Source organism: Bufo gargarizans, chromosome 2 (assembly GCF_014858855.1).
Source record: "Bufo gargarizans isolate SCDJY-AF-19 chromosome 2, ASM1485885v1, whole genome shotgun sequence".
In the NCBI taxonomy this organism is placed as follows: Eukaryota; Metazoa; Chordata; class Amphibia; order Anura; family Bufonidae; genus Bufo; species Bufo gargarizans.
In genome coordinates, this window is record NC_058081.1 from 40,404,558 (window position 1) to 40,427,975 (window position 23,418).

Sequence of the window (23,418 nt, forward strand, 5' to 3'; positions counted from 1 at the left end):
GCTAATCCGGTAAAAAAAAAAAAAAAAAAATACATACCTTATTCATTTGATCGCAAAGAGGCCGTCGCAGCCATCTTGATTGAAGATACCATGCAAAATCTCACACGGTGATGCCCACGTCACCCCGCATGAGATTTTGCGTGGTTTCAGCAATCAAGATGGCTGTAAGGGCCTCTTTGCGCACAAATCAATGAGGTATGTTTTTTTTTTCTTTTCACCACCATTTCAGGAAAAATTGATTAGTTACCATGAAACGTGAGGAAATTAGTCAGAATTTTTCCTGACATTCGGATCGAAGTCCACTTCGATTCGGTCAACACTACAGAAGACTTTTCCTCAGGATAGTCAATCAGTATCTGATCAGTGGGGGTCCGACATCCGGGACCCCTGCCAATCAGGTGTTTAAGACGGCCACATCGCTCCTGTGAGCACTGCGGCCTTCTCACAGTTTATCTAAGACCAGTGACATCACGTTCTATACAATGTACGGCGCTGTGCTTGGTAAGCTGCTCGCTGGAGCACCGCGGTCCCGACAAACAGCCGACTGGCGTGTCTGTTGGACCCCCACCGATCAGATACTGATGACCCATTCACCCACCTATAGGACTACATGGAGTAAATGGCCACAAAAAATACATAGTGTTTCTGCACAGGTCAAAGCGAATCTCCCCGCAGCGATTCTTTTACGTTCCTTCTTGCAAATCACACCACAAACCATTTATACTTCGGTGCGAGATTTGTCTCGTCTGTGCCGGAAGTTAGAAATCTGAGCCATTAGATAGTAATCTGCCAGGACAGCGTCGTATAGAATATGTAGTAGAAGTCGGTGAATAAAAACGGAGACGTTCATGAAATGACAAATTTATATTGAAAACCGTGATAAATTACAGTTAAACATTGCCAATAAAACAGAGCTGTACAATACACACGTATCACAGGCGGAGCCGCTGTCTGCACTCTATGTACATGGTATAATAAAAGCAGCACTGTGCCCCAAAAAAACTGAATGTGTGAAAACCAGTCCTATACATCTTCAGTATGTACATTAGATACACGTATGTATAAACTCGTAGGGCTTACGGCCCTTGGCAAGACATCAAAAAAGGAATTCCAATAGAGAACAGTTGCTACCTTACCTCCCGTATCGGCCAGCCATGAGGTTGCCAGTCACAATCAACCAGAGGTCGCCGAGTGCTGACGATGTTGGATAAAGAGCTTAACATTTTTAAACATTTTAAAAGATTTTGAAAAAATCCATCCATTAGGTTATCAAAAAAATAAAATAGAAACTCTTGGCAAGAAGTTAAGTCTTGGTATATACGAAAGATAAGAGATGTGCGTCTGTGATCGACTGAAGATGTCTGACAGACTAGAGAAACCTCCCCCTCTACAAATCGTAGGATCGAGGCAAGAATCACGATCAAGATGGTCAACGTTTTCATCCATGGACTCAGAGGAAGCTCTTTAGGTCAATGTCTTGGGAAAAGATCAAGATGGGTCCTTGGGTCGGTGTGGATGTCTTGATTAAAAAAAAAAAAATACATCCACTGGGTTATGAAAAAAATAAAAAATAAACTCTTGGCAAGGAGTTAAGTCTTAGTATATATACGAAAGACTTGGTATATACGAAAGAAGTGTGTCTGTGAGCGACTGAAGATGTCTGACCAACTAGAGAACCCTCCCTTCACAAATCTTAGGATCGAGGCAAGAATCACGATCAAGATAAACAATGGTTTCATCCAGGAGGAGGCTCTGTAGGTCAGTGTCTTGGAGAAGATCAAGATGGGTCCTTGGGTCGGTGTGGACATCATCACGCCATGTTCCATGTTGTCAGCCAAAGTACAATGTACATATGAGGTTAAAAACGGGAAAGAATTTCAAAATGGAGTCTACAATTTTCGCACATCTTGAGTGAAAGTAAAGGCTGATCTATAACTAGAGATCAATAAACCTTGCAAGAAAGTGCCCACCGTGGTTTTACATGTCAGTAAGACCCCTGGACTCTTACATTTTTATACTTTATTTACCGGGCGTAACACCCTGTAACACAGGACGAATAAAGCAGAGCTGGGGACCTGCTGACACGTACACCTACTGACAAAGTTCTGTTTGAAGGCTCAGACATCATTTCATATGTATGAGGCAATAAAAAAAAAAAATTCACCCAAAATATAAACAGATTCTAAAAACTTATTACATTTGTGCTTAGAAGCTGCAAAGGAAAAACCTCTGGCTCCAGAGGGACACAGAAATATTAAATACCACATTATATACACACATAGTCTAAATATCGAACATGAATACTTCAAAGTTGAACGAGCAAAAAAATGCAAAAATAAAAAAATAAATAAAAAGGAAAACAAAATCTAAATTTTTGGGGGGTCGGTGTTTTTAAAGTGCAACTGTTATGCAAAAAGTTAGTTTAAAAAACTGATGCCAAATGTAATTTAGAAAGACAAGAGTTATATCTAGCACATGAGTAAATAAAAATTAACTATAGTTGAAATCTATAAAATTAAATTTATCCAAAACTCAATTTTGTATGACAGTTGTAGCGCCGTGACGCCGTCACCTGCTACATAAAGACGGGAAGATGTTGACATTTTTGCATTATCTCAATTGATTTTATTTATTACTTAGAATCTAACAAAAAAAAAAAACATTTTTACTCAGCATCTGGAAAAAATAGGCTACGTTCACATCATTGGTAACCTGATCCGGCAAGCTGTTCCAGCAGAGAACAGACTGCTGGAGTTCACCAGATCGGACATTGCCGGATACCACCATTCACTGCCGGACCTTGTAGACCATAATGGGGTCCGGCCGTGAGCGACAGGTTTAGGCTTGGAAAAAACTACTGCATGCAGCATTCTTTATCTGGCCGTAACCCGGTACTCCTGCCGGAAAGCAGCCTGATCCCCACCAGATCTCATAGTTTACTATCCGGTGACCCAACAGCCTGCCGGATAAGGTACTGGTGAAGAAAATAACGAGCTTTAAATAATAGTATCTACTAGGGATGAGCAAACTTCATATTTTGAAGTTTGCGTTAGAGTTGGTGTATTTGCTCAATTGCGCTATGGATTCCGTTACCACGGACCATAATGCAATTCTATGACGGAATGCATCACGCAATGCCTCATTCAGTCATAATAGAAGTCTATGGCCAGCATAACGAATCCGTCCGGTTTACGTTATGCAGGAGAGGACTCCAGCATAACCAAACTCGGACAGATCCATTATGCTGGCCATAGACTTCTATTATGCAGTTCGCTCATCCCTAGTATCTACCTTAAAAAAAATTCAGGGTTCTCATCACAAAAAAGGTAAATATTTTACTATAATTAAAAATAGTTATAATAATTTTTGCTGTAAAAAAAAAAACTGGGGGAAAAAAAAAACACACATAAGGGCTCAACGCCTGTTATAAAGAAGTGACCATCACTCACCTGGCAGATCCCTCCCTTCTCCTCAGTGCGGATTTATGTGCGTTTCTACAGCATATCCGCAATGTCTAACAGCGGTTTTTGTCGCAGATTCGCAGATCTCACCCTTCCATTGAAAAGGCTGAAATGCGCAGCTAAAACCACAAACAAAATTGACATGCTGCAGATTTTGAAATCCGCAATTCAGGTCAATTTCCGCACTGAAAAAATCTGCAACGTGTACATGAGATTAGTGTTCCCACACACACTTTGTTGGTGATGTACTACGCTGCGGTCTTTCTGCACTGGAATCTACGCGGAAAAAGCGCATGCATTCCGCAAAGTGTGCAGGTGGCATAAAGATGTTGCATCCCCTATTGCCAAAAAAAACTGGTGATTTTTCCCCTCCACTCCATGGCACCTGGGATCCTGTGATGCAGGCCACACACCACTTGGACCCCTACCCAGAAAAACAACTATTAAAATTGTTAATTTATTTTCTTTAACACTGAACATTTTTTATAAAGTGTCTATCCATCAAAATTTTCCAAAAACCCACAACTCTCAGTCCGCACCGTGCGGTCGGGAAAGCGCGGCACTGGCTCCCCTCGGTGACAGCGGAGGGTGCTTAAAAAATAAAAAGGTTGAGATTTTTTTCTTTCGTTTTCTAGTTGATCAGGATCAATAAAAAAAAAGGATTTTTTTCCCCTCTTTAAATTGCCGGGCAATGATTTAATACACGGGTGGACGTCACTGCATCCACGTATCAACACGCGGCGGGACACTCTAAAAAACAGGTTAGTTGCTCAGATTTTATTTGCATTTCGAGGAGAAGATGCAGTTGCCTTTCTGTCTGTCTTGATTCTCATCTTTTTGTATCTCTGGAAAGATACTTCCACACTGAGTTTTGCGGCAAGGCTCCATAGTGATTGCCACACCTACACCGCTACGTCCTGACATCATGTGGGTCACCTCTGTCCATGTATCCTGGGCCGGGTCATAACACTCCACACTGTCCAAAAACGTGTTCCCATCATATCCACCTAGAAAAAATACAATCAAAGAAGGCAGTATTATAGCAGTTATATTCTTGTATATAGGAGCAGTATTATAGTAGTTATATTGTTGTACATAGGAGCAGTATTATAGTAGTTATATTCTTGTACATAGGAGCAGTATTATAGTAGTTATATTCTTGTACATAGGAGGCAGTATTATAGTAGTTATATTCTTGTACATAGGAGGCAGTATTATAGTAGTTATATTCTTGTACATAGGAGGCAGTATTATAGTAGTTATATTCTTGTACATAGGAGGCAGTATTATAGTAGTTATATTCTTGTACATAGGAGCAGTATTATAGTAGTTATATTCTTGTACATAGGAGGCAGTATTATAGTAGTTATATTCTTGTACATAGGAGCAGTATTATAGTAGTTATATTCTTGTACATAGGAGCAGTATTATAGTAGTTATATTCTTGTACATAGGAGCAGTATTATAGTAGTTATATTCTTGTACATAGGAGGCAGTATTATAGTAGTTATATTCTTGTACATAGGAGGCAGTATTATAGTAGTTATATTCTTGTACATAGGAGGCAGTATTATAGTAGTTATATTCTTGTACATAGGGGGCAGTATTATAGTAGTTATATTCTTGTACATAGGAGGCAGTATTATAGTAGTTATATTCTTGTACATAGGAGGCAGTATTATAGTTGTTATATTCCTGTACATTCTGTATAAAATGTAACTTTGTTGTTGTCTGTTGTGAGTGAGGTTACAGCTAGATGGTAGCAGTGGACACTATCACATCCATCTTCATGGAAAAGGGATTCCCTAGTCAGTACATTTCAAACATGTACAGGATGTATCCAGTCTTGCCATTTACCTAGCACATAGATCTTTCCCTGGTGGACAGTGACCCCCAGCGCGCTTCTCCGGTGTTTCATAGGTGCCACAAAGCTCCAGGAGTCTCTTTCCACATCATACTTCTCCACACTGTTCAGCTGGTCTCTCCCATCGTAACCTCCCATAGCATAGACACTTGTATCCACTTCACAGGCACCTGCAGAGAAGAAACGTTACCATCTGAGCACAATGATAGATGCACATAGCAGTTATTGACACGAAAAAACAGAATTCCAGCACTTGTATGGATCTTTAGGTCTGGTCTTTATTTCCACAAATATAAAACATCCAGTGGCACCTTCTCCCACTCGCACACATTTACGCATTTCAAACAATCATGTTTTGATTAAGAACACGGTTGTTCAAAACGCGTAAAGGTGTGCAAGTGGGAGAAGGTGCCACTGGATGTTTTATATTTGTGGAAATAAAGACCAGACCTAAAGATCCATACAAGTGCTGGAATTCTGTTTTTTCGTGTGGTTATACAAGGACTTACCTGGGTCGTTCCGTGCACTTACAAGAGGAAAGTTATCGGGGAGCTGGACGTTTCTTTTTACCATATTATTTAGCAGTTATTGGATTTGCGTCTCACTTTATTAAGCTGCAGACCAGCAGACTACAACCTGTGGCTCTCCAACTACAACTCTCAGGCTTCACGTATGCAGCTTCAAGTTGTAGATTTTTTAAAGGACTCTGTCAGATCAAATAAAGAGCCTAAAGACTCCCAGACACATTACACTATTGTTGGCCGATGTGTATGGGGAGGTCCTGATCCTCTCCCGACATAAGATATTGGGGACAGAAGGACCAGGTGCACGAGGCAACCCGCTGACAGGGACTTTCTCCTTCCCCATTGCACAAACATGCATTCTCTGCCAAGAGTGTATATGGGGGTCAGGAGGAATAGCTGTTCACATCTATTGAAGGTGTAAGGTCACCTTAAAGGGGTTTTCCAGGCTCCTGATATTGATAACCTATCCTCAATATTGTTCTCTGCAGCTTCCGATGCTGGAACCGCACTTGGAATGGATCAGGAAGCACAGCTCCGTTCAAAGTGTAGTGGCCGTACTGGGTACTGCAGCTCATATCCTATTCACTTCAGGAGTAGCTGAGCTGCAGTACCGAGCATGGCCACTACACTTCGAACGGCGCTGTCTGCTTCCAATTCCATTACAAGTGCTAGCTCCAGTGGTGGAGGCTGCAGGGAACAGCTGATCTGTGTCGGTGCGGGGTCTCGGACCCTCAACTATCGGATATTAATTACCTATCCTGAGGTGCCCTTACACCTTCAATAGATGTCAACCTCTATCTCTCCTGACCCCCATATTCATTCTTGGGCAAGCATGTATGTTTCTCGCATGTTTTTTAAGTAGCCAAACCTAGTAAAAGCACTGAACTCACCAGCGCCGCTCCGCACAACATTCATGGACGCAATGCTCCGCCATTCATCGGTCTCTGGGTAATAACACTCCGCTGAGTTTAGTCGGTTCGTCCCATCAAAGCCACCTACTGCATAGAGGAGCCGGTTCAGTACAGCTACGCCGACGCCGATCCGCCTTGTTCTCATTGGAGCTACGATCTGCCATTCATCTTTCTCTGGGTCATACCTATGGGAAGCAGGACGAGTATGAAGCTTGGAGTAATGATAAAGGGGTGAGTCTCACATAGGTTCAGATCCATCCCACCTGATATATATCATATCGATAATACAGCTATCCATTTCTATACAGAAATATGAAGGATTACATGGTATGTGATTTTAAAGGCTATGGACCCCTTCCCTTCTCATTGCCTTTTACTCATTTTGGGCTACAAATCATTTTTTCAATTGGTCTTTATTAAAAATGTTAAGCCATTTCTGAGATACCAGGGTTACAAAATCAGTCTGTTTGCTGATGGTCACAGTGTTTTCTTTGATTTGGGTCATCTGACCACTCGTATGTAACTCTCATCTCTGATCCTCTGATCTCATAGATACTCATTATAGCTCAGTTAAGTGTTTATGAGATCAGGAGATCAGAAATAAGAGCTACTGACAGCCTGCAAACAGACTTTTTTTTTAACCCTGTACTTCAGAAATGGCTGAACGTTTTTAATTAATGGGGTTAGACCATGACTGATGTAAAAATGAAAACCAGACATCCTATAGTACATGACAATACCTTTCTAACGACGCATGTGAGGTACAGGGCTGGTTTTAGCTTTAAGAGATCTCTTTGGTCAGCTGGCGTGTCCTTTCTGATGCAACTCTCTACAGCTTCAAACAAGAAGATATAGCTGGTTGCAGCTGAAGATTTAAACTAATCGTGTTCGATAAGCACAGCGAGATATACAATAAATGGCTAGCAATGTACTGATATGTGAGGTATAAATTACAGCTAGTACCTCATACATCAGTACACTGCTGTATATATACCTGTACACACTGCATCTATTATACCTTGTACCTCACATATCAGTACACTGCCGTATATACTACAGTTGCAAGAAAAAGTATGTGAACCCTTTGGAATGATATGGATTTCTGCACAAATTGGTCATAAAATGTGATCTGATCTTCATCTAAGTCACAACAAACTTCTCCTGTAGTTGCAGATCAGACGTGCACAACGGTCAGGAGTAATTCTTGACCATTCCTCTTTACAGAACTGTTTCAGTTCAGCAATATTCTTGGGATGTCTGGTGTGAATCGCTTTCTTGAGGTCATGCCACAGCATCTCAATCGGGCTGAGGTCAGGACTCTGCCTGGGCCACTCCAGAAGGTGTATTTTCTTCTGTTTAAGCCATTCTGTTGTTGATTAAGGCTACTTTCACACATGTGTTCGGGGTTCCGTTTGAAGGCTCTCACAAGCGGCCCCGAACGGATCCGTCCAGCCCCAATGCATTCTGAGTGGATGCGGATCCGCTCAGAATACATCAGTCTGGCACAGTTTGTCCTCCGCTCCGCTCAGCAGCGTTCGGGTGTCCGCCTGGCCGTGCGGAGGCAAACTGATCCGTCCAGACTTACAATGTAAGTCAATGGGGACGGATCCGTTTGAAGTTAACACACTATGGCTCAATTTTCAAACGGATCCGTCCCCCATTGACTTTCAATATAAAGTCTGGACGAATCCGTCTGAGCAACTTTCACACTTAGAATTTTTTCTAAACTATAATGCAGACGGATCTGGATGACGTCATCACGCAGTGATAACCACTGATCTAGGGTGCAGCAACCTTTGGCACTCCAGCGCTGCTGTGAAACTACAACTCCCAGCATGCACACTTGCTCAGCTGTTCTTGTAACTCCCAAAGAAGTGAAAGGAGGATACTGGGAGTTGTAGCTTCAGAACATCTGGAGTGTCGGAGGTTGCCGATCCCTGATCTAGAGGCTGTCATTCTGTGTTATGCTTGATCTTGCTATAAAGGGGAGTTTGTCTTCCATGACCCATTGTCCTATCTCATTCCACAAAAAAGCCACCACCGCTGTGGTTACTGGACTTCATGTGCTTGGCAGAGGACTATGTCCTGGAGGCTGTAAATGGCCACATGCGGCGCCGCTTTACAGAAGAAATCCTTATAAGCAGCATCTGATGGAACATGCTGCAATGAATCCTTGATGGATTCATAGGAAAGCTGACAGGTTATGGAGGTCTCCTGTTGGCGTGTCCAGCGATGGGACCCCACTGACGTCTATAAGCAGAAGTCTGAAGCGTTCAGCCATTTTCCTCACTGCTGACCGCGGTAGTGAAGACTGTCCCCTAGACCTTCTATTGAGGCCGTCTTCACTACCGCGCTCAGCAGGGAGGAGAGACCGCGCTCGGCTGAGCGCTGCAGACTCATCACCATAGGGTAAAAACAAGGCGCTCAGATCCCCACTAAATTTCACAGATCCCCACTTACCCCGCCAGTGAGGATCGCGCACCTCCTTCCTCCCTTCAGAGCGGTGTGCCATAAGCTCCGCCAGCCCGCTCAAACTGACCAATAACAAAGCTCCTTACTGTAAGGAGCCTTGTTATTGGTTGTCTCAGGCAGCAGCAGCATCGCTCACTGCGCTGATGAATGGCAGGGAAAAGTCTAAGGCATATCGGTACACCTTAGACTTTTTCCAGGGAGTAAAATGGCCTGAACAGGCGTCTGACGCTTGTACAGGCGTTATTGCGACCTCTGCCTCCAATCTCATCTCATTGATTGGACTCCAGTTGGCTGACACCTCACTCCAATTAGCTCTTGGAGATGTCATTAATCTAAGGGTTCACATACTTTTTCCACCTACACTGTGAATGTTTACATGGTGTGTTCAATAAAAACATGGTAACATTTAATTCGTTGTGTGTTATTAGTTTAAGCAGACTGTGATTGTCTATTGTTGTGACTTAGATGAAGATCAGATCACATTTTATGAACAATTTGTGCAGAAATCTATATCATTCCAAAGGGTTCACATACAGTTGCAAGAAAAAATATATACCTGTACACACTGCATCTATTGTACCTCGTACCTCACATATCAGTACACTGCTGTATATACTATATACCTGTACACACTGCATCTATTATACCTCGTACCTCACATATCAGTACACTGCTGTATATACTATATATCTGTGCACACTGCATATATTATACCTCACATATCAGTACACTGCTGTATATACTATATACCTGTACACACTGCATATATTATACCTTGCACTTCTTACATCAGTACACTGCTGTATATACTAATAGATGCAGTGTGTACAGGTATATAGTATATACAGCAGTGTACTGATATGTGAGGTATAATATATGCAGTGTGCACAGATATATAGTATATACAGCAGTGTACTGATATGTGAGGTACGAGGTATAATATATGCAATGTGTACAGGTATATAGTATATCCAGCAGTGTACTGATATGTGAGGTACGAGGTATAATAGATGCAGTGTGTACAGGCATATAGTATATACAGCAGTGTACTGATATGTGAGGTACGAGGTATAATAGATGCAGTGTGTACAGATATATAGTATATCCAGCAGTGTACTGATATGTGAGGTACAAGGTATAATAGATGCAGTGTGTACAGGTATATAGTATATACAGCAGTGTACTGATATGTGTGGTACGAGGTATAATAGATGCAGTGTGTACAGGTATATAGTATATACAGCAGTGTACTGATATGTGTGGTACGAGGTATAATAGATGCAGTGTGTACAGGCATATAGTATATACAGCAGTGTACTGATATGTGTGGTACGAGGTATAATAGATGCAGTGTGTACAGGTATATAGTATATACAGCAGTGTACTGATATGTGTGGTACGAGGTATAATAGATGCAGTGTGTACAGGTATATAGTATATACAGCAGTGTACTGATATGTGTGGTACGAGGTATAATAGATGCAGTGTGTACAGGTATATAGTATATACGGCAGTGTACTGATATGTGAGGTACAAGGTATAATATATGCAGTGTGTACAGGTATATAGTATATACAGCAGTGTACTGATATGTGAGGTACAAGGTATAATAGATGCAGTGTGTACAGGCATATAGTATATACGGCAGTGTACTGATATGCGAGGTACAAGGTATAATATATGCAGTGTACAGGTATATAGTATATACAGCAGTGTACTGATATGTGTGGTACGAGGTATAATAGATGCAGTGTGTACAGGTATATAGTATATACAGCAGTGTACTGATATGTGTGGTACGAGGTATAATAGATGCAGTGTGTACAGGTATATAGTATATACGGCAGTGTACTGATATGTGAGGTACAAGGTATAATATATGCAGTGTGTACAGGTATATAGTATATACAGCAGTGTACTGATATGTGAGGTACAAGGTATAATAGATGCAGTGTGTACAGGCATATAGTATATACGGCAGTGTACTGATATGCGAGGTACAAGGTATAATATATGCAGTGTGCACAGATATATAGTATATACAGCACTGTACTGATATGTGAGGTACAAGGTATAATATATGCAGTGTGTACAGGTATATATGGCAATGTATATACAGTATCATGGTTAGTGGGTGCGGTACATGGCCAGGGCGCACTGTCCTCTACAATAGCAATTCAACAGCAAGCAGAATTCATAAGGGGGGGGGGGGGGGGCGGGATGGATCACACTGTCCTGAGTCCTCTATATAATAATAAGCCTTATAGAACAGTCCCCCCCCCCCCCCCCCCCAACCCTGCAGGAACTCTGCTTGCTGCTACTCTCTTCCCCCCACTAACCATCCCCTCCATAAACTTTTTTAAGCATAGAGTCTGTCACTCAGTTTGTAGTGGCAGCGGCACACAACAGGCCAAGCCAGCGATGCTGAGGCCGGGTATGTGGCAGCCGCAGCACGCGAGTGCCCGCCTGCACAGTTCTGTCTCCTGCTCAGCCTGCGACTTGCACACTAGCCAATCAGCAGCAGGAGCTTTGCACTCCTGATTGGCCAGTGCAGTGCGAGTGCCCGGCAGACAGAGGAGCATGAGCGGCGCCGCGGTGCTGGATGTCATTGGGTCAAGAGACAGGAGATAACGGTCACGTTGCCTCCAGGAAAGTGGACTTCACAAATAACACGCCTAATAAGTTCCCCGCTGTGATGAGATTTTCCTGGTGGTCTAGGGCAGTGAAGGGGCTAAAGCCAACATCCTTGGTGGTCCGGGGCAGCTGATTGTGTCCGGTTTGAGCAGACTCATCGGAGCAGGGATGGGCAGAGGGATTGATAGTTCTCCATAGCGCTCGGCCCTGTCTGAAAGTCCCGCTTATTCCTTTATATAGTGGGTCTGAGCTTCCTCTTTCATTTCACTGAAGTTTATAAAACCAGTAAGAAGCGGAAACATAAGAGGAAACGCTGGGAGACGGCAAGCTTTATTTATAGGAGGCTGAATGCCAACCACATCTGCTAGAAGAATAGGCACAGCAAGGTGGCACCAAACCTACGACCAGGGGGCAGAGTAATCAGCACAGACGCCATAAGTATCAGATACTTACTGCAGCTCCACGGACAGTCCTATGGGGGTAGGGTATTTTGGCCTTTACCAGTCTGAAAGCTGAGAGTTTGCTACAATTGTATCTAGTGTAAACAGTCCTCTGTGGTCAAACAAAGGGCAGACTGATACATTTCACCTACACTGATACATTGTAGCAAACCCTCAGTGCATAAGAGAGAGATCTCTACTCATCTCCCAGAGGATTGTGTAGACTTAGATATGGTGCAACAAGCTCTAACAAGGTTTCCAGGTGCAAATAAGAACTATTCCCTGACAGCAAGCAGAGACCTTGTATAGGGCAATTGAAACACAAAGCGAATGAGATATTTGCCGAACAATGCAAACGACCACCCATAAACTTATTAAAATCCCTAGGGACCGGGCCAATTTTCATTTAAGTTTTTTTCCTCCGCAGCCTTCTGTACACAGCCTCATGATGGGCTTTTTTTTTTTACAACAATAATACAACCGCATCTGTCATGAACGGATCCGTTTGTATTATCGGTAACATAGCCAAGACGGATCAGTCATCAACTCCATTGAAAGTCATTGGGGGACGGATCCGTTTTCTATTGTGCCAGTTCGTGTCAGAGAAAACGGATCCGTCCCCATTGACTTACATTGTGTGCTCCGTTTCGTCAAGTGGACAGAAAATACTGCAAGCAGCGCTTTGGTGTCCGCCTCCAGAGCGGAATAGAGACGGATCGGAGGCAAACTGATGCATTCTGAGCCGATCCTTATCCATTCAGAATGCATTAAGGGCATAACGGATCCGTTTTGAACTGCTTGTGAGAGCCCTGAACGGATCTCAGAAACGGAAACCAAAACGCCAGCGTGAAAGTAGCCTAAGCCAGCTTTGATAAATCTCCCCTTTTATTTCCCCTATTTTTACATTTTCAGACGCTGCTATACCAGTTATGTATATATTTTTTTTTTTGTCGATATGTAAAGTTTGAATTTTTAATTCTTGTGTGTTTTTATATCTTTAAAAGGGGTTGTCCCACAAAAAAAGATTCTACAGTTTGTAAACCAGCACCCGAATCTGAATACTTTTGTAAATTGCATGTAATTAAAAATGTATTATAGCCAGTGAGTTATTCAATAAAATCTATCTGTATAGCGCCACCTGCTGTTTGTTCTTTTTCTTATTTCTTGTCCTGCTCACTGAGATGGCCGCACATGCTCAGTTTCATCCTTCAAATACCTCCTTAGTTGTGATAGGGAGAGCATGGACACGCCTCCTGAGCTGTGATAGGGAGATCATGGACACGCCTCCTGAGCTGTGATAGGGAGAGCTGAGACACGCCCCCTTAGCTGCAGCATAAAAGACACCCCCCTGAGCTGTCAGCTTGATATAAATCTTGCAGAGCAATGAAAGTGAAGATTTATGGATCCATGCGAGGTACAGGGCTGGTTCTAGCTTTGTTAGAAAGAGGATGTCGTCATGTACTATAAGATGCATTTTTTTTTTTTACAATAATCATGGGATACCCCCTTAAGAACTTTTTTTAACATTTATTTTTAGGGACCTGAATGATACCATAGACTGCAATGGTTTATTACTGCAGTCTATGGGGACTCTGTAGGTCCCCTGTTAAGTTGTTCTGAAGGCAGGGCCTAACAGTGGAAGAACAAGGACCTGACGCTCGTAGCGTGGCCTTCTCTTAATATCATGAGGCTGGCAAACGCCAGGCCACTGCACTCACATCACAGGTGTTGTCTGGGCTAGATATTGATGACCCATCTTCATGATAGGTCATCAATATCAGATCAGTGGGGGTCTGACTCCCGACGCCCCCACTGATCAGCTGTTTCAGGCACCCACGGTGCAATAAATCATACTGTGTACGGAGCGCAGCTCTGTACGTGGTATAGCGGCCATGCATGTGTACTGCAGCTCAACTCCAATTTAAGGGAAAGAGAGCTGGGCTGCAGTACACTGGCGAGTACAGAACCTGCTGTCTCCATCGGTGGAGTCTGTTGAGCTTCTTCCCTGTGGGTTGACAGGAGGAGGGGGACGCAGGGTCACTAGTGGGGGGGGGGGAGCAGAGTTACTAGCGGGGTGACAGGAGAAGGGGGGAGCAGGGTCACTAGTGGGGTGACAGGAGGAGGGGGGAGCAGGGTCACTAGTGGGGGGGGGGAGCAGAGTTACTAGCGGGGTGACAGGAGGAGGGGGGAGCAGGGTCACTAGTGGGGGGGGAGCAGAGTTACTAGCAGGGTGACAGGAGGAGGGGAGAGCAGGGTCACTAGTGGGGGGACAGGAGGAGGGGAGAGCAGGGTCACTAGTGGGGGGACAGGAGGAGGAGAGAGCAGGGTCACTAGTGGGGGGACAGGAGGAGGGGAGAGCAGGGTCACTAGTGGGGTGACAGGAGGAGGGGGAGCAGGGTCACTAGTGGGGTTACAGGAGGAGGGGGGAGCAGGGTCACTAGTGGGGTGACAGGAGGAGGGGGGACGCAGGGTCACTAGTGGGGGGGAGCAGAGTTACTAGCGGGGTGACAGGAGGAGGGGGGAGCAGGGTCACTAGTGGGGTGACAGGAGCAGGGGGGAGCAGGGTCACTAGTGGGGTGACAGGAGGAGTGGAAGCAGGGTCACTAGTGGGGTGACAGGAGGAGGGGGGAGCAGGGTCACTAGTGAGGTGACAAGAGGAGGGGGAAGCAGGGTCACTAGTGGGTCGACAGGAGGAGGGGGAAGCAGGGTCACTAGTGGGGTGACAGGAGGAGGGGGAAGCAGGGTCACCAGGGACCTGTCACATGAGTCCGCGGCTCCTTACCTCTCCAGTGGCCCTGTCATGTTTCCCAAGGTCCTCGGGCAGCGCGCCCCGCTCTCATTACAACAGCCACCCGGGAGCCGGCCCCTCCTCCTTCCAGCTTTCCCAGATGCATGACCTGTATCGCTCCGGCGCGCCCCTATACCAACCAATAACAAAGCTAGCTGTAAGGAGCTGTGCTATTGGCTATTTCAGGCACAGGCAGCATCACTGCGCTGCCTGTGCCGTTCACAGCGCTCACTGCGTCGATGAATGTAGGGAAAAGTCTAAGGCATATTGGCACACCTTAGGCTAGTTTCACACTAGCGTTCGGGTGTCCGCTTGTGAGTTCCGTTCAAAGGCTCTCACAAGCGGCCCCGAACGCTTCCGTCCAGCACTAATGCATTCTGAGTGGACGCGGATCTGCTCAGAATGCATCAGTCTGGCAGCGCTCAGCAGGCGGACACCTGAATGCTGCTTGCAGCGTTCGGGTGTCCGCCTGGCCGTGCGGAGGCAAACGGATCCGTCCAGACTTACAATGTAAGTCAATGGGGACGGATCCGTTTGAATTTGACACACTATGGCTAAATTTTCAAACGGATCCGTCCCCCATTGACTTTCAATGTAAAGTCTGGACGGATCCGTCTGAGGCTACTTTGACACTTAGAATTTTTTTTACAATATAATGCAGACGGATCCGTACTGAACGGAGCCACCGTCTGCATTATATGAGCGGATCCGTCTCAGACGGATCCGCTCTGAACGCAAGTGTGAAAGTAGCCTTAGACTTTTTCCAGGGAGTAAAATGGCCTGAACAGGCGTCTATGACCCTTGTACAGGCGTTATTGTGACCTCCACATGGGAATAGTTTTGATATTGCCCAACCCTAGTGGAAACAGGGCTACTGTAGGTTGTAGGCTTGTCTGAGAGTCTGATGTGTTGGGTAGAGACAAGCCTACAACCTACAGGAGAAATCTTGGAGGGGATTGAGAGTAGAGAAAGAGGTTCTGTATGGACGGTAGCGAGAGAGGAGGTCACAGATGTATGGACGGTCTTGTACCGGATTCTCTGGGCGATGGGGAGCAGAGAGAAGAGATGGAGGAGTAACGGGAGGGAGGTGGATTAGCTGGGCAGCAGAATCGATGGGTGGACGGGAGGGGCGATAGGGTCTTAGAGGGGAGGCCACGGAGAAGGAGGCTGCAGTAGTCTAGGCGGGAGGTGATGAGTAGGTGCAAAAGCAATTTTCCAGACTTATGGTCGAGGAATGTGCGGAGTTGAAGGAGGCGGAGAGGGCTTGGATGTGTGGTTTGAAGGACAGGGCAGAATCGAAGGCGACTCCAGAGAGGTGAGAGGACAGTTCAAGGAGCTTTGAAGCAAACAGGAGCAGCGATATGGGGCGATAGCTAGACAAAGGGGATGGGTAAAAGGGGAAGGTATGTGGTGGTTGCGTGTTTAACCCTTTCCGGACATGGACTATGGTTATTTTCTCCTCATCTCCTTCTAAGAGCCATAACCTTTTTTTAGTTTTTTTGTTCAGAGCCGTACGTAGGATTATTTTTGTTAATGGCACCATTTAAGTGTTTTTTGGGGGTCATTTAGTCATTTATCAAACTGGCGTAAAGTAGAACTGGCTCAGTTGCCCATAGTAACCAATCAGATTCCACCTTTCATTTTCCAAAGGAGCTATCCAAAATGAAAGGTTGAATCTAATTGGTTGCTTTGGGAAACTAAGGCAGTTCTACTTTACACCGTTTGATAAATGACCCCCTTTATTTTTACCAGTGTTCACTGGGCACTATTAAAAAAAAAAAAAAAGGGAAGAAGAAGAAGATCAGTTTATTCCTTATTTATATAGTTTAGGGTACTTTCACACTTGCGTTTTTCTTTTCCGGCATAGAGTTCCGTCACAGGGGCTCTATACCGGAAAAGAACTGATCAGTATTATCCCCATGCATTCTGAATGGAGAGTAATCCGTTCAGTTTGCATCAGGATGTCTTCAGTTCAGTCGTTTTGACTGATCAGGCAAAAGAGAAAACCGCAGCATGCTACGGTTTTCTCTCCGGCCAAAAAAACTGAATACATGCCTGAACGCCGGATCCGGCATTTTTTCCCATAGCAATGAATTAGCGCAGGATCCGGCATTCAGAATATCGGAATGCCGGATCCATCGTTCCGGCATGCGCATGCGCAGATCGGCAAAAATGTGAAAAAATGTACAAGACGGATCCGTCTGTCCGCATGACAAGCGGAGAGACGGATCCGTCCTTGCAATGCATTTGTGAGACGGATCCGCCTCCGGATCCGTCTCACAAATGCTTTCAGTCAGCGGCAGATCGGCGGATCCGGCGGCCAGTTCCGACGACGGAACTGGCCGCCGGATCACACTGCCGCAAGTGTGAAAGTAGCCTTAGTATGTTTTACTACTTTTAAAAAAAATAACCTAAATAAATAAAAAAAACACACACCTTTCTTTGCTTCGCCATATTCTGACACCCAGAACTTTTTTACTTTTCTGTCTGCTCAGCTGCTAAGTTTTTATTTTATTTATCACTTTTTATTCTATTTTTATGTGGGGAGGGCAAGGTAGCCAAAAACACAAAAGCATTCGCCTCGCAGGAAAAATATATTTATATATTTAAATTTTTAGTAGTTTGGCCATTTTAACTTATGTTTTTTTTATTGTTGATTTTTATATATAAACTTGTGAAAGGGAGGGGATTAGAATTTTCAACTCTGTCAACTTTAGTCCCCTTATGGGACTTTTACATTAGATCTATTGCTTGCATGTACCACAGACTGAAATAGAACACTATTGCAGTCTATGACATTTTCACTGGCTGCCTGTAAAGCTGTGCCTCGGGCACAGCTCTGCAGGTGAAACCTGTAATTTTACAGCGGAGGCTCCGATGGGAGGACACAGCGAGCCCCCTCTCGCTGTCTAAACGCTTGGATGCTGCAGTCGCTATTGACTGTGACATCTAGGGGGTGAATCTCCAATCCCAGTCATTGCAGCCCGGTACCGACTCTATTATACAGCCGGCACCGCCACGTATGGAGCATGATTAGCTGATGATCCAGCTCCGTATACTACAGCTATGTTGTGCCGCATGTAATAGTTTAAAGAGAAGGGTAAGGCGCCAGTGGTTAGTGATTGGTTGAAGAGGCGGATTAGGGCTGGGATAAACACTGTGCCGAGATTGGGGATGAGGTAAGATGGGACTGGGTCAAGCGCATAGGTGATGAACAAGCCCCGTCCAGTCTCTTCACTGACGGTATGCAGCTCCCATCCGCACCTTCCCACCTTCAAACCTATTAGCTATCAGAAGAACGGGAGTTAGGTGACCCCTGTTCACTTACAGCACTCACCTTTCCACACTGTTGTGATGAAGACACCCATGAGATCCTCCGACTGCGTAGATCTGTCCATCTATGACGCCTGCTCCAACCCGATTCCTAGGAACGCTCATAGAAGCGCAGGGTGACCACTGGTTGTTCATTGGATTGTAGCAATCCATGGCGTTGGAATCCTCATTGCAGTCAGGTGCGTTGTTACGGCCCCCTACTGCGTAGAAGAGACCCCCAAGTACACAACCGGCGAGGCCACTTCGCGGCACCTCCAACGGCGCCAAACTAAGCCACTCTCCTTCCATTGGGTTGTAAGCCTCCAGAAAATTGAGGGACTGTCGGAAGTAGCCTCCGGCCACGTAGATGAACTGAGGAACATTAGGAATCCTCCCCTGAGGTCTGGTGAGCTTGTGGAGAGTGAGATCCTGGAAGATCTGAGACAAGTAGTCCTGACAACGGGTGTCTCCACGCAGGATCTCACAGCGCTGGAGCTGGAGCTTGAGGAAGTTGGGGGTCAGTGAATGGCAGCGCACCGCCCGCAACAACGCCTGAATGTAGGGTCGCCGGTTCTCACAGTCATACTTGACCCAGTTTATGCAGGCGTGGAAGACCTCAGATTCACAGCGCACGTTCAGGTCATCCCGGCTGATGAGGTTGACCAGCTGACAGCGGGAGAGGTTGAAGAACTCCTCCTGCTTGGACACCTGTGTAATGGAAACAAAAATAACGTGAGAATATGCCAAGACAAGACACAAAGGAGACTACCCAGTATACATAGTAGATCAGTAGTGAATACAGTACTGCAGACCTTTCCAGGAGGGTAATATAATTAAAGGGATTGTTCCATTATAACAACCTATCCTCAGTCCACAGTGTTGGATCGGAGTGCTGACCAAGAGAGAGGGGCGCCCACTGACTTCAATGTGAACAGAGCTATAGTAGTGAGCCCCCACCGCTAAAATGTTGCTGGTCCGGTGTAGCTCCGGCGCTAACTTCCGTCACTTAAAAAAAAAAAAACAGGCAGAACGTTCCCAAATTGCTCTGCCCGATCATAAAGAGAACTGTGCAGCCGACAGCTGCTCCGTCCTCTCTATCCCGTTCCTGCACTCATCTCTATGATCAACCAAGGGAGGAAACCCAGGCCAATCACTACAGGAGCCTGGAGAGGCGAGTAACCACTGGACTCGGCATTAACCCTTCCACTGCATTCCATCAGAGCTCTTAAAGGGGTGGTTTCCAGGATAAAAAAAGAAAAATTTTAAAACCAATCAACATGGTAACAAAATATAAAAACATTGCGACTTTGCCACTGCTCCAAGCCTGACTAATCCTGCGCCATTCTCGACTTCCTGCTGCAGAGATGACGTTCTGACACAGGGTTGTGTCACCGCTGCAGCCAATTACTGGTCATGCGTCCCTGTGGGGGGGGGCAGAAAACCTTGGAACAGAAGCAAGAGGGGGATTGGTGAGGTGTCAGCATGCTGAAATGAAACCATTTCATTCCCAAGACCACCTGGCATTCTTACCTTAACCCTTCACTGCCCTAGACCACCAGGTATACTGACATTAAAGGTTAACCAAATTCTAAAAGATCCCCTCCAATGCCCGGGCGCCTCATATACATTATACTTACATTCTACCCGACACCTGCGTCGCTGCGGATCCCTGCACGGCCGCCACGCGGATCAAAACATCCGTCGATGGGGGGGGGGGGGGGTTTGTTGGAGAAGCAGCCAATAGCAGGTCGTGACAGTGACCAGCCTCAAGGGGGGCACATCACCATCGCAGCGTGCTATTGGCTGCTCCCACCGTATGTTTTGATGCAGCAGCCGCGCAGGGATCCGGAACGACGCAGGTGTCGGGTCAGTATTATGTATGCGAGGGGCCCAGGCATAGGAGGGGATCTTTTAGAATTCGGAAAACCCCTTTCACCCGATTCACTGCCCTAGACTACCAGGGATTCTTGCATTAACCCCTTCTCTGCCCTAAACCTCCACGGATACTGACATTTACCCGGACTAGACCTGGGTGCCATGTAATACCATTTGCCCGGTTTCTTTATGGCTCATGGTTATGGGGCATTAATCTTCAGGTGCAGAGGAGCGCAGCCCCAGCAGTCTGTTACTCTGGTTTTTCCTGGTGTAATCATTATATAAGTGACTCCGGTGAGTGCACATTCCTGCCCGGGAGGGGGCCATGACTCAGCAAGACACAAGGACGTGTGACTTATCCCGTAAACATCTCCCTGGGCCTACTGCCGCCCACGACTGACACCATCTGATGTCGAAAACTGCCGGCTTATCAGAACGTCCACATAGGTGCCCCAAGTGACTGGTATTGAAGAGCCCGGGTTCAAACCATGGCTGCCGTTCTTCTGAATCAAACATACCACCCCCCCCCCCCCCATTATGTCCATGGTATTCACTTGACCGAGGCCGCAATACCAGACTCTGCCCACAGGAGGAAGTGGCGCTGTTTTGTTAATTCTAAGCCATTTAAACATAAAAGCCACGATCTGATTGGTTGCTATGGTCCAAAAGGGACAGTTTTTTTTTTTTAGGAAATTGGTTTCTTGTCTGTTTCAATTCCTCACTCCATTTTCAAGATCTCTGCTGGCGGTCACCAATAAATGCGCTGGATCATAGTCAGGAGAGGGGCTTCACCATCTGACAGTAAACAGAATTTGAAAGAGAGACTAATCTAAACGATGTCAGTGTGAAGAAGAATGTTTCCTTATACTGACAGCAAGCAGTGATCTTGAGAATTGCGAGGAACTGAAATGAAGTAGAAAGCTAAGTAATATAAAAATAAAGACATCTCTAGGGACAACTCACTAATTTACTTAGTCAATTCCTCATCAATTTCAAGATCTCTGCTAGCTGTCAGTGACTGGAATGCTCAATGTTTAGATAAGGATCTGCACATTCTTCTCAAGGATGAATAATATGACTGATTAAACGGCTTGAAATCCTCACCCTTTTTGAGATCTCTGCTTGCCGTCAGTGACCAGAAAAGAGTTTTTTTGTTTTTTTTCTATTTTGGAATCCAGTCCTCCCAGTAAATTTTACAGGACCTGGGTGTTTGGCATTAGCTTGCCCTGAAGCTCAGTGGAAAAACTACAACTCCTAGCATACCCATACCCAGCAATGCAGGGGGTTGTAGTTTTGCATCAGCTGGAGAACCACTGCTCTGGAGCAAGGATGGTCCTGGTGGCAGAGACTGTGCGGACACATGATAGCGCTGACCTGGATGCGCAAGGCGACAAGTCAGGTCCATTATTTTGTCCTTTATCCGGCTGTGTCCATGTAACGAGGCAATCAAGAAAACAATGGCCGCACACAATGCTCCGGCCTCGAGGACTGCCGATCACATTACTCAGCTCTGATAACAGTCTGAAAACTTTCTATTTCCAGTTCTTGGAAAGAAATAGGAGATTTAAAGGAACACTCCTGCCCCCAGAAAGAACACCACCTCCTGAAAAACCCTCTTACTGCCCCCAGTGATACTCAACCCTTAAAGGGGTCCTCTGTCCACATATCATCAGCCACTACGGGCAAGAGGTAGAGCTCTGTATACAAGTGGTCATCTCGAGTTCACAATTCTGCCGGTTTTTATTGGAAACAGTCAACATTCTTGTCAGACACGCCCTTAAGGCCTCATGCACACGAACGCATTTTCTTTTCGTGTCCATTCCGTTTTTTTGCTGAACCATTCATTTCAATGGGTCTGCAAAAAAATAATAGGTACTCCGTGTGCATTCCGTTTCCGTATGTCCGTTCTGCAAAAAAAAAAAAAAATATAGAACACGTCCTATTATGGTCTGTATTACGGACAAGGATAGTACTGTTCTATAAGGGGCCAGCTGTTCCGTTCCGCAAAATACAGAATGCAGATACGTTTTTGCAGACCGCAACATACATACAGTCATGTGCATGAGGCCTAACAGCTAAGCATAGACTATCTAACTCTACCCACATCAGATTACGGTGCACGGCCTGTCACCATAGAAAGCCATGTACAAACTTCAAGCCAGCAGAAAATACTGTGAGATTTCAGCTCTAAAGCTAGATAGAATTGTGATTACAGCTCTGGAGTATAATACAGGATATAACTCAGGATCAGTACAGGATAAGTAATGTATGTACACAGTGACTGCACCAGCAGAATAGTGAGTGCAGCTCTGGAGTATAATACAGGATAAGTAATTTAACGTATGCTCACAGTGACAGCGGCCTCTGTGAATCGGACCTGTTTTTCCGGCACATCCTAGGTATGACGATAAGATAGAGATCTGGGGAATTTGGAGACAAGTCAAGTCATCTCCTTGATCTCCATCACGTTCCTCATTCCTAAACGGTTTCTGCAGTGTGTCCGGGGCACTGTCCTGCTAAAAGAAGCCACTGCCATCAGGGGGCACCGTTGTCATGAAGACTGGTACCTGTCTGTACAATGTTTAGGAGGGTGGTACGGGTCACATCTACATGATGTCAGGACCCAAGGATTCCAGCAGAACATTGCTCAGAACATCACACTGCCTCAGCCAGCCGGTCTTCCCCCAGAACATCCTAAAGCCATATTTTCCACAGGTAAGTGAAACACGCACAGACCTATCCATCACTCCATGGTCCAGTTCAGCTCATGTTCCCACTGCAGGCACTTGACAGTGGACAGGGTCAGCATGGACCCTTTCTGCCATGACTGTTGCTGGTTCACCGGTTGTCCTTCCTTGGACCACTTTTAGTAGGTACTAAGCACTGCATCCCAGGAACACCCCATAAAAACTACCATTTTGGAGATGCTTTTCACCCAGCCGTCTAGACATCACAATTTGGCCTTCATTAAGGTCCCTCAGATCCTTACGCATCCCCCTTGCTGCAGTCAAGAACTGAACTACTTTGTGCCCAAATATCCCACCCTTGGCAAGAGTCATTGTTACGAGATAACCCATGTTCTTCACGTCACCTGTAGCTGGGTCTTTAGGAAGCGACTGTGGGGCAGTAGTTTGATA

General features: G+C 45.4%; 1 protein-coding gene across 3 annotated transcripts in view; it reads right to left on the bottom strand.

Annotated features, from left to right (window-relative positions):
* Positions 1-849: 849 nt before the first annotated feature.
* Positions 850-23,418, bottom strand: part of KEAP1 (kelch like ECH associated protein 1) — a 29,054-nt gene continuing 6,485 nt past the window's right edge. For all 3 annotated transcript variants that reach the window (XM_044278802.1, XM_044278803.1, XM_044278801.1), the window contains exons 3-6: positions 18,432-19,114; positions 6,740-6,945; positions 5,319-5,495; positions 850-4,468 (exon numbers count right to left, since the gene is read on the bottom strand). In XM_044278802.1, coding sequence (XP_044134737.1) covers positions 4,239-4,468; positions 5,319-5,495; positions 6,740-6,945; positions 18,432-19,114 — 1,296 coding nt within the window. In that variant the 3' untranslated portion in view covers positions 850-4,238. The remainder of the gene's footprint in view (positions 4,469-5,318; positions 5,496-6,739; positions 6,946-18,431; positions 19,115-23,418) is intronic.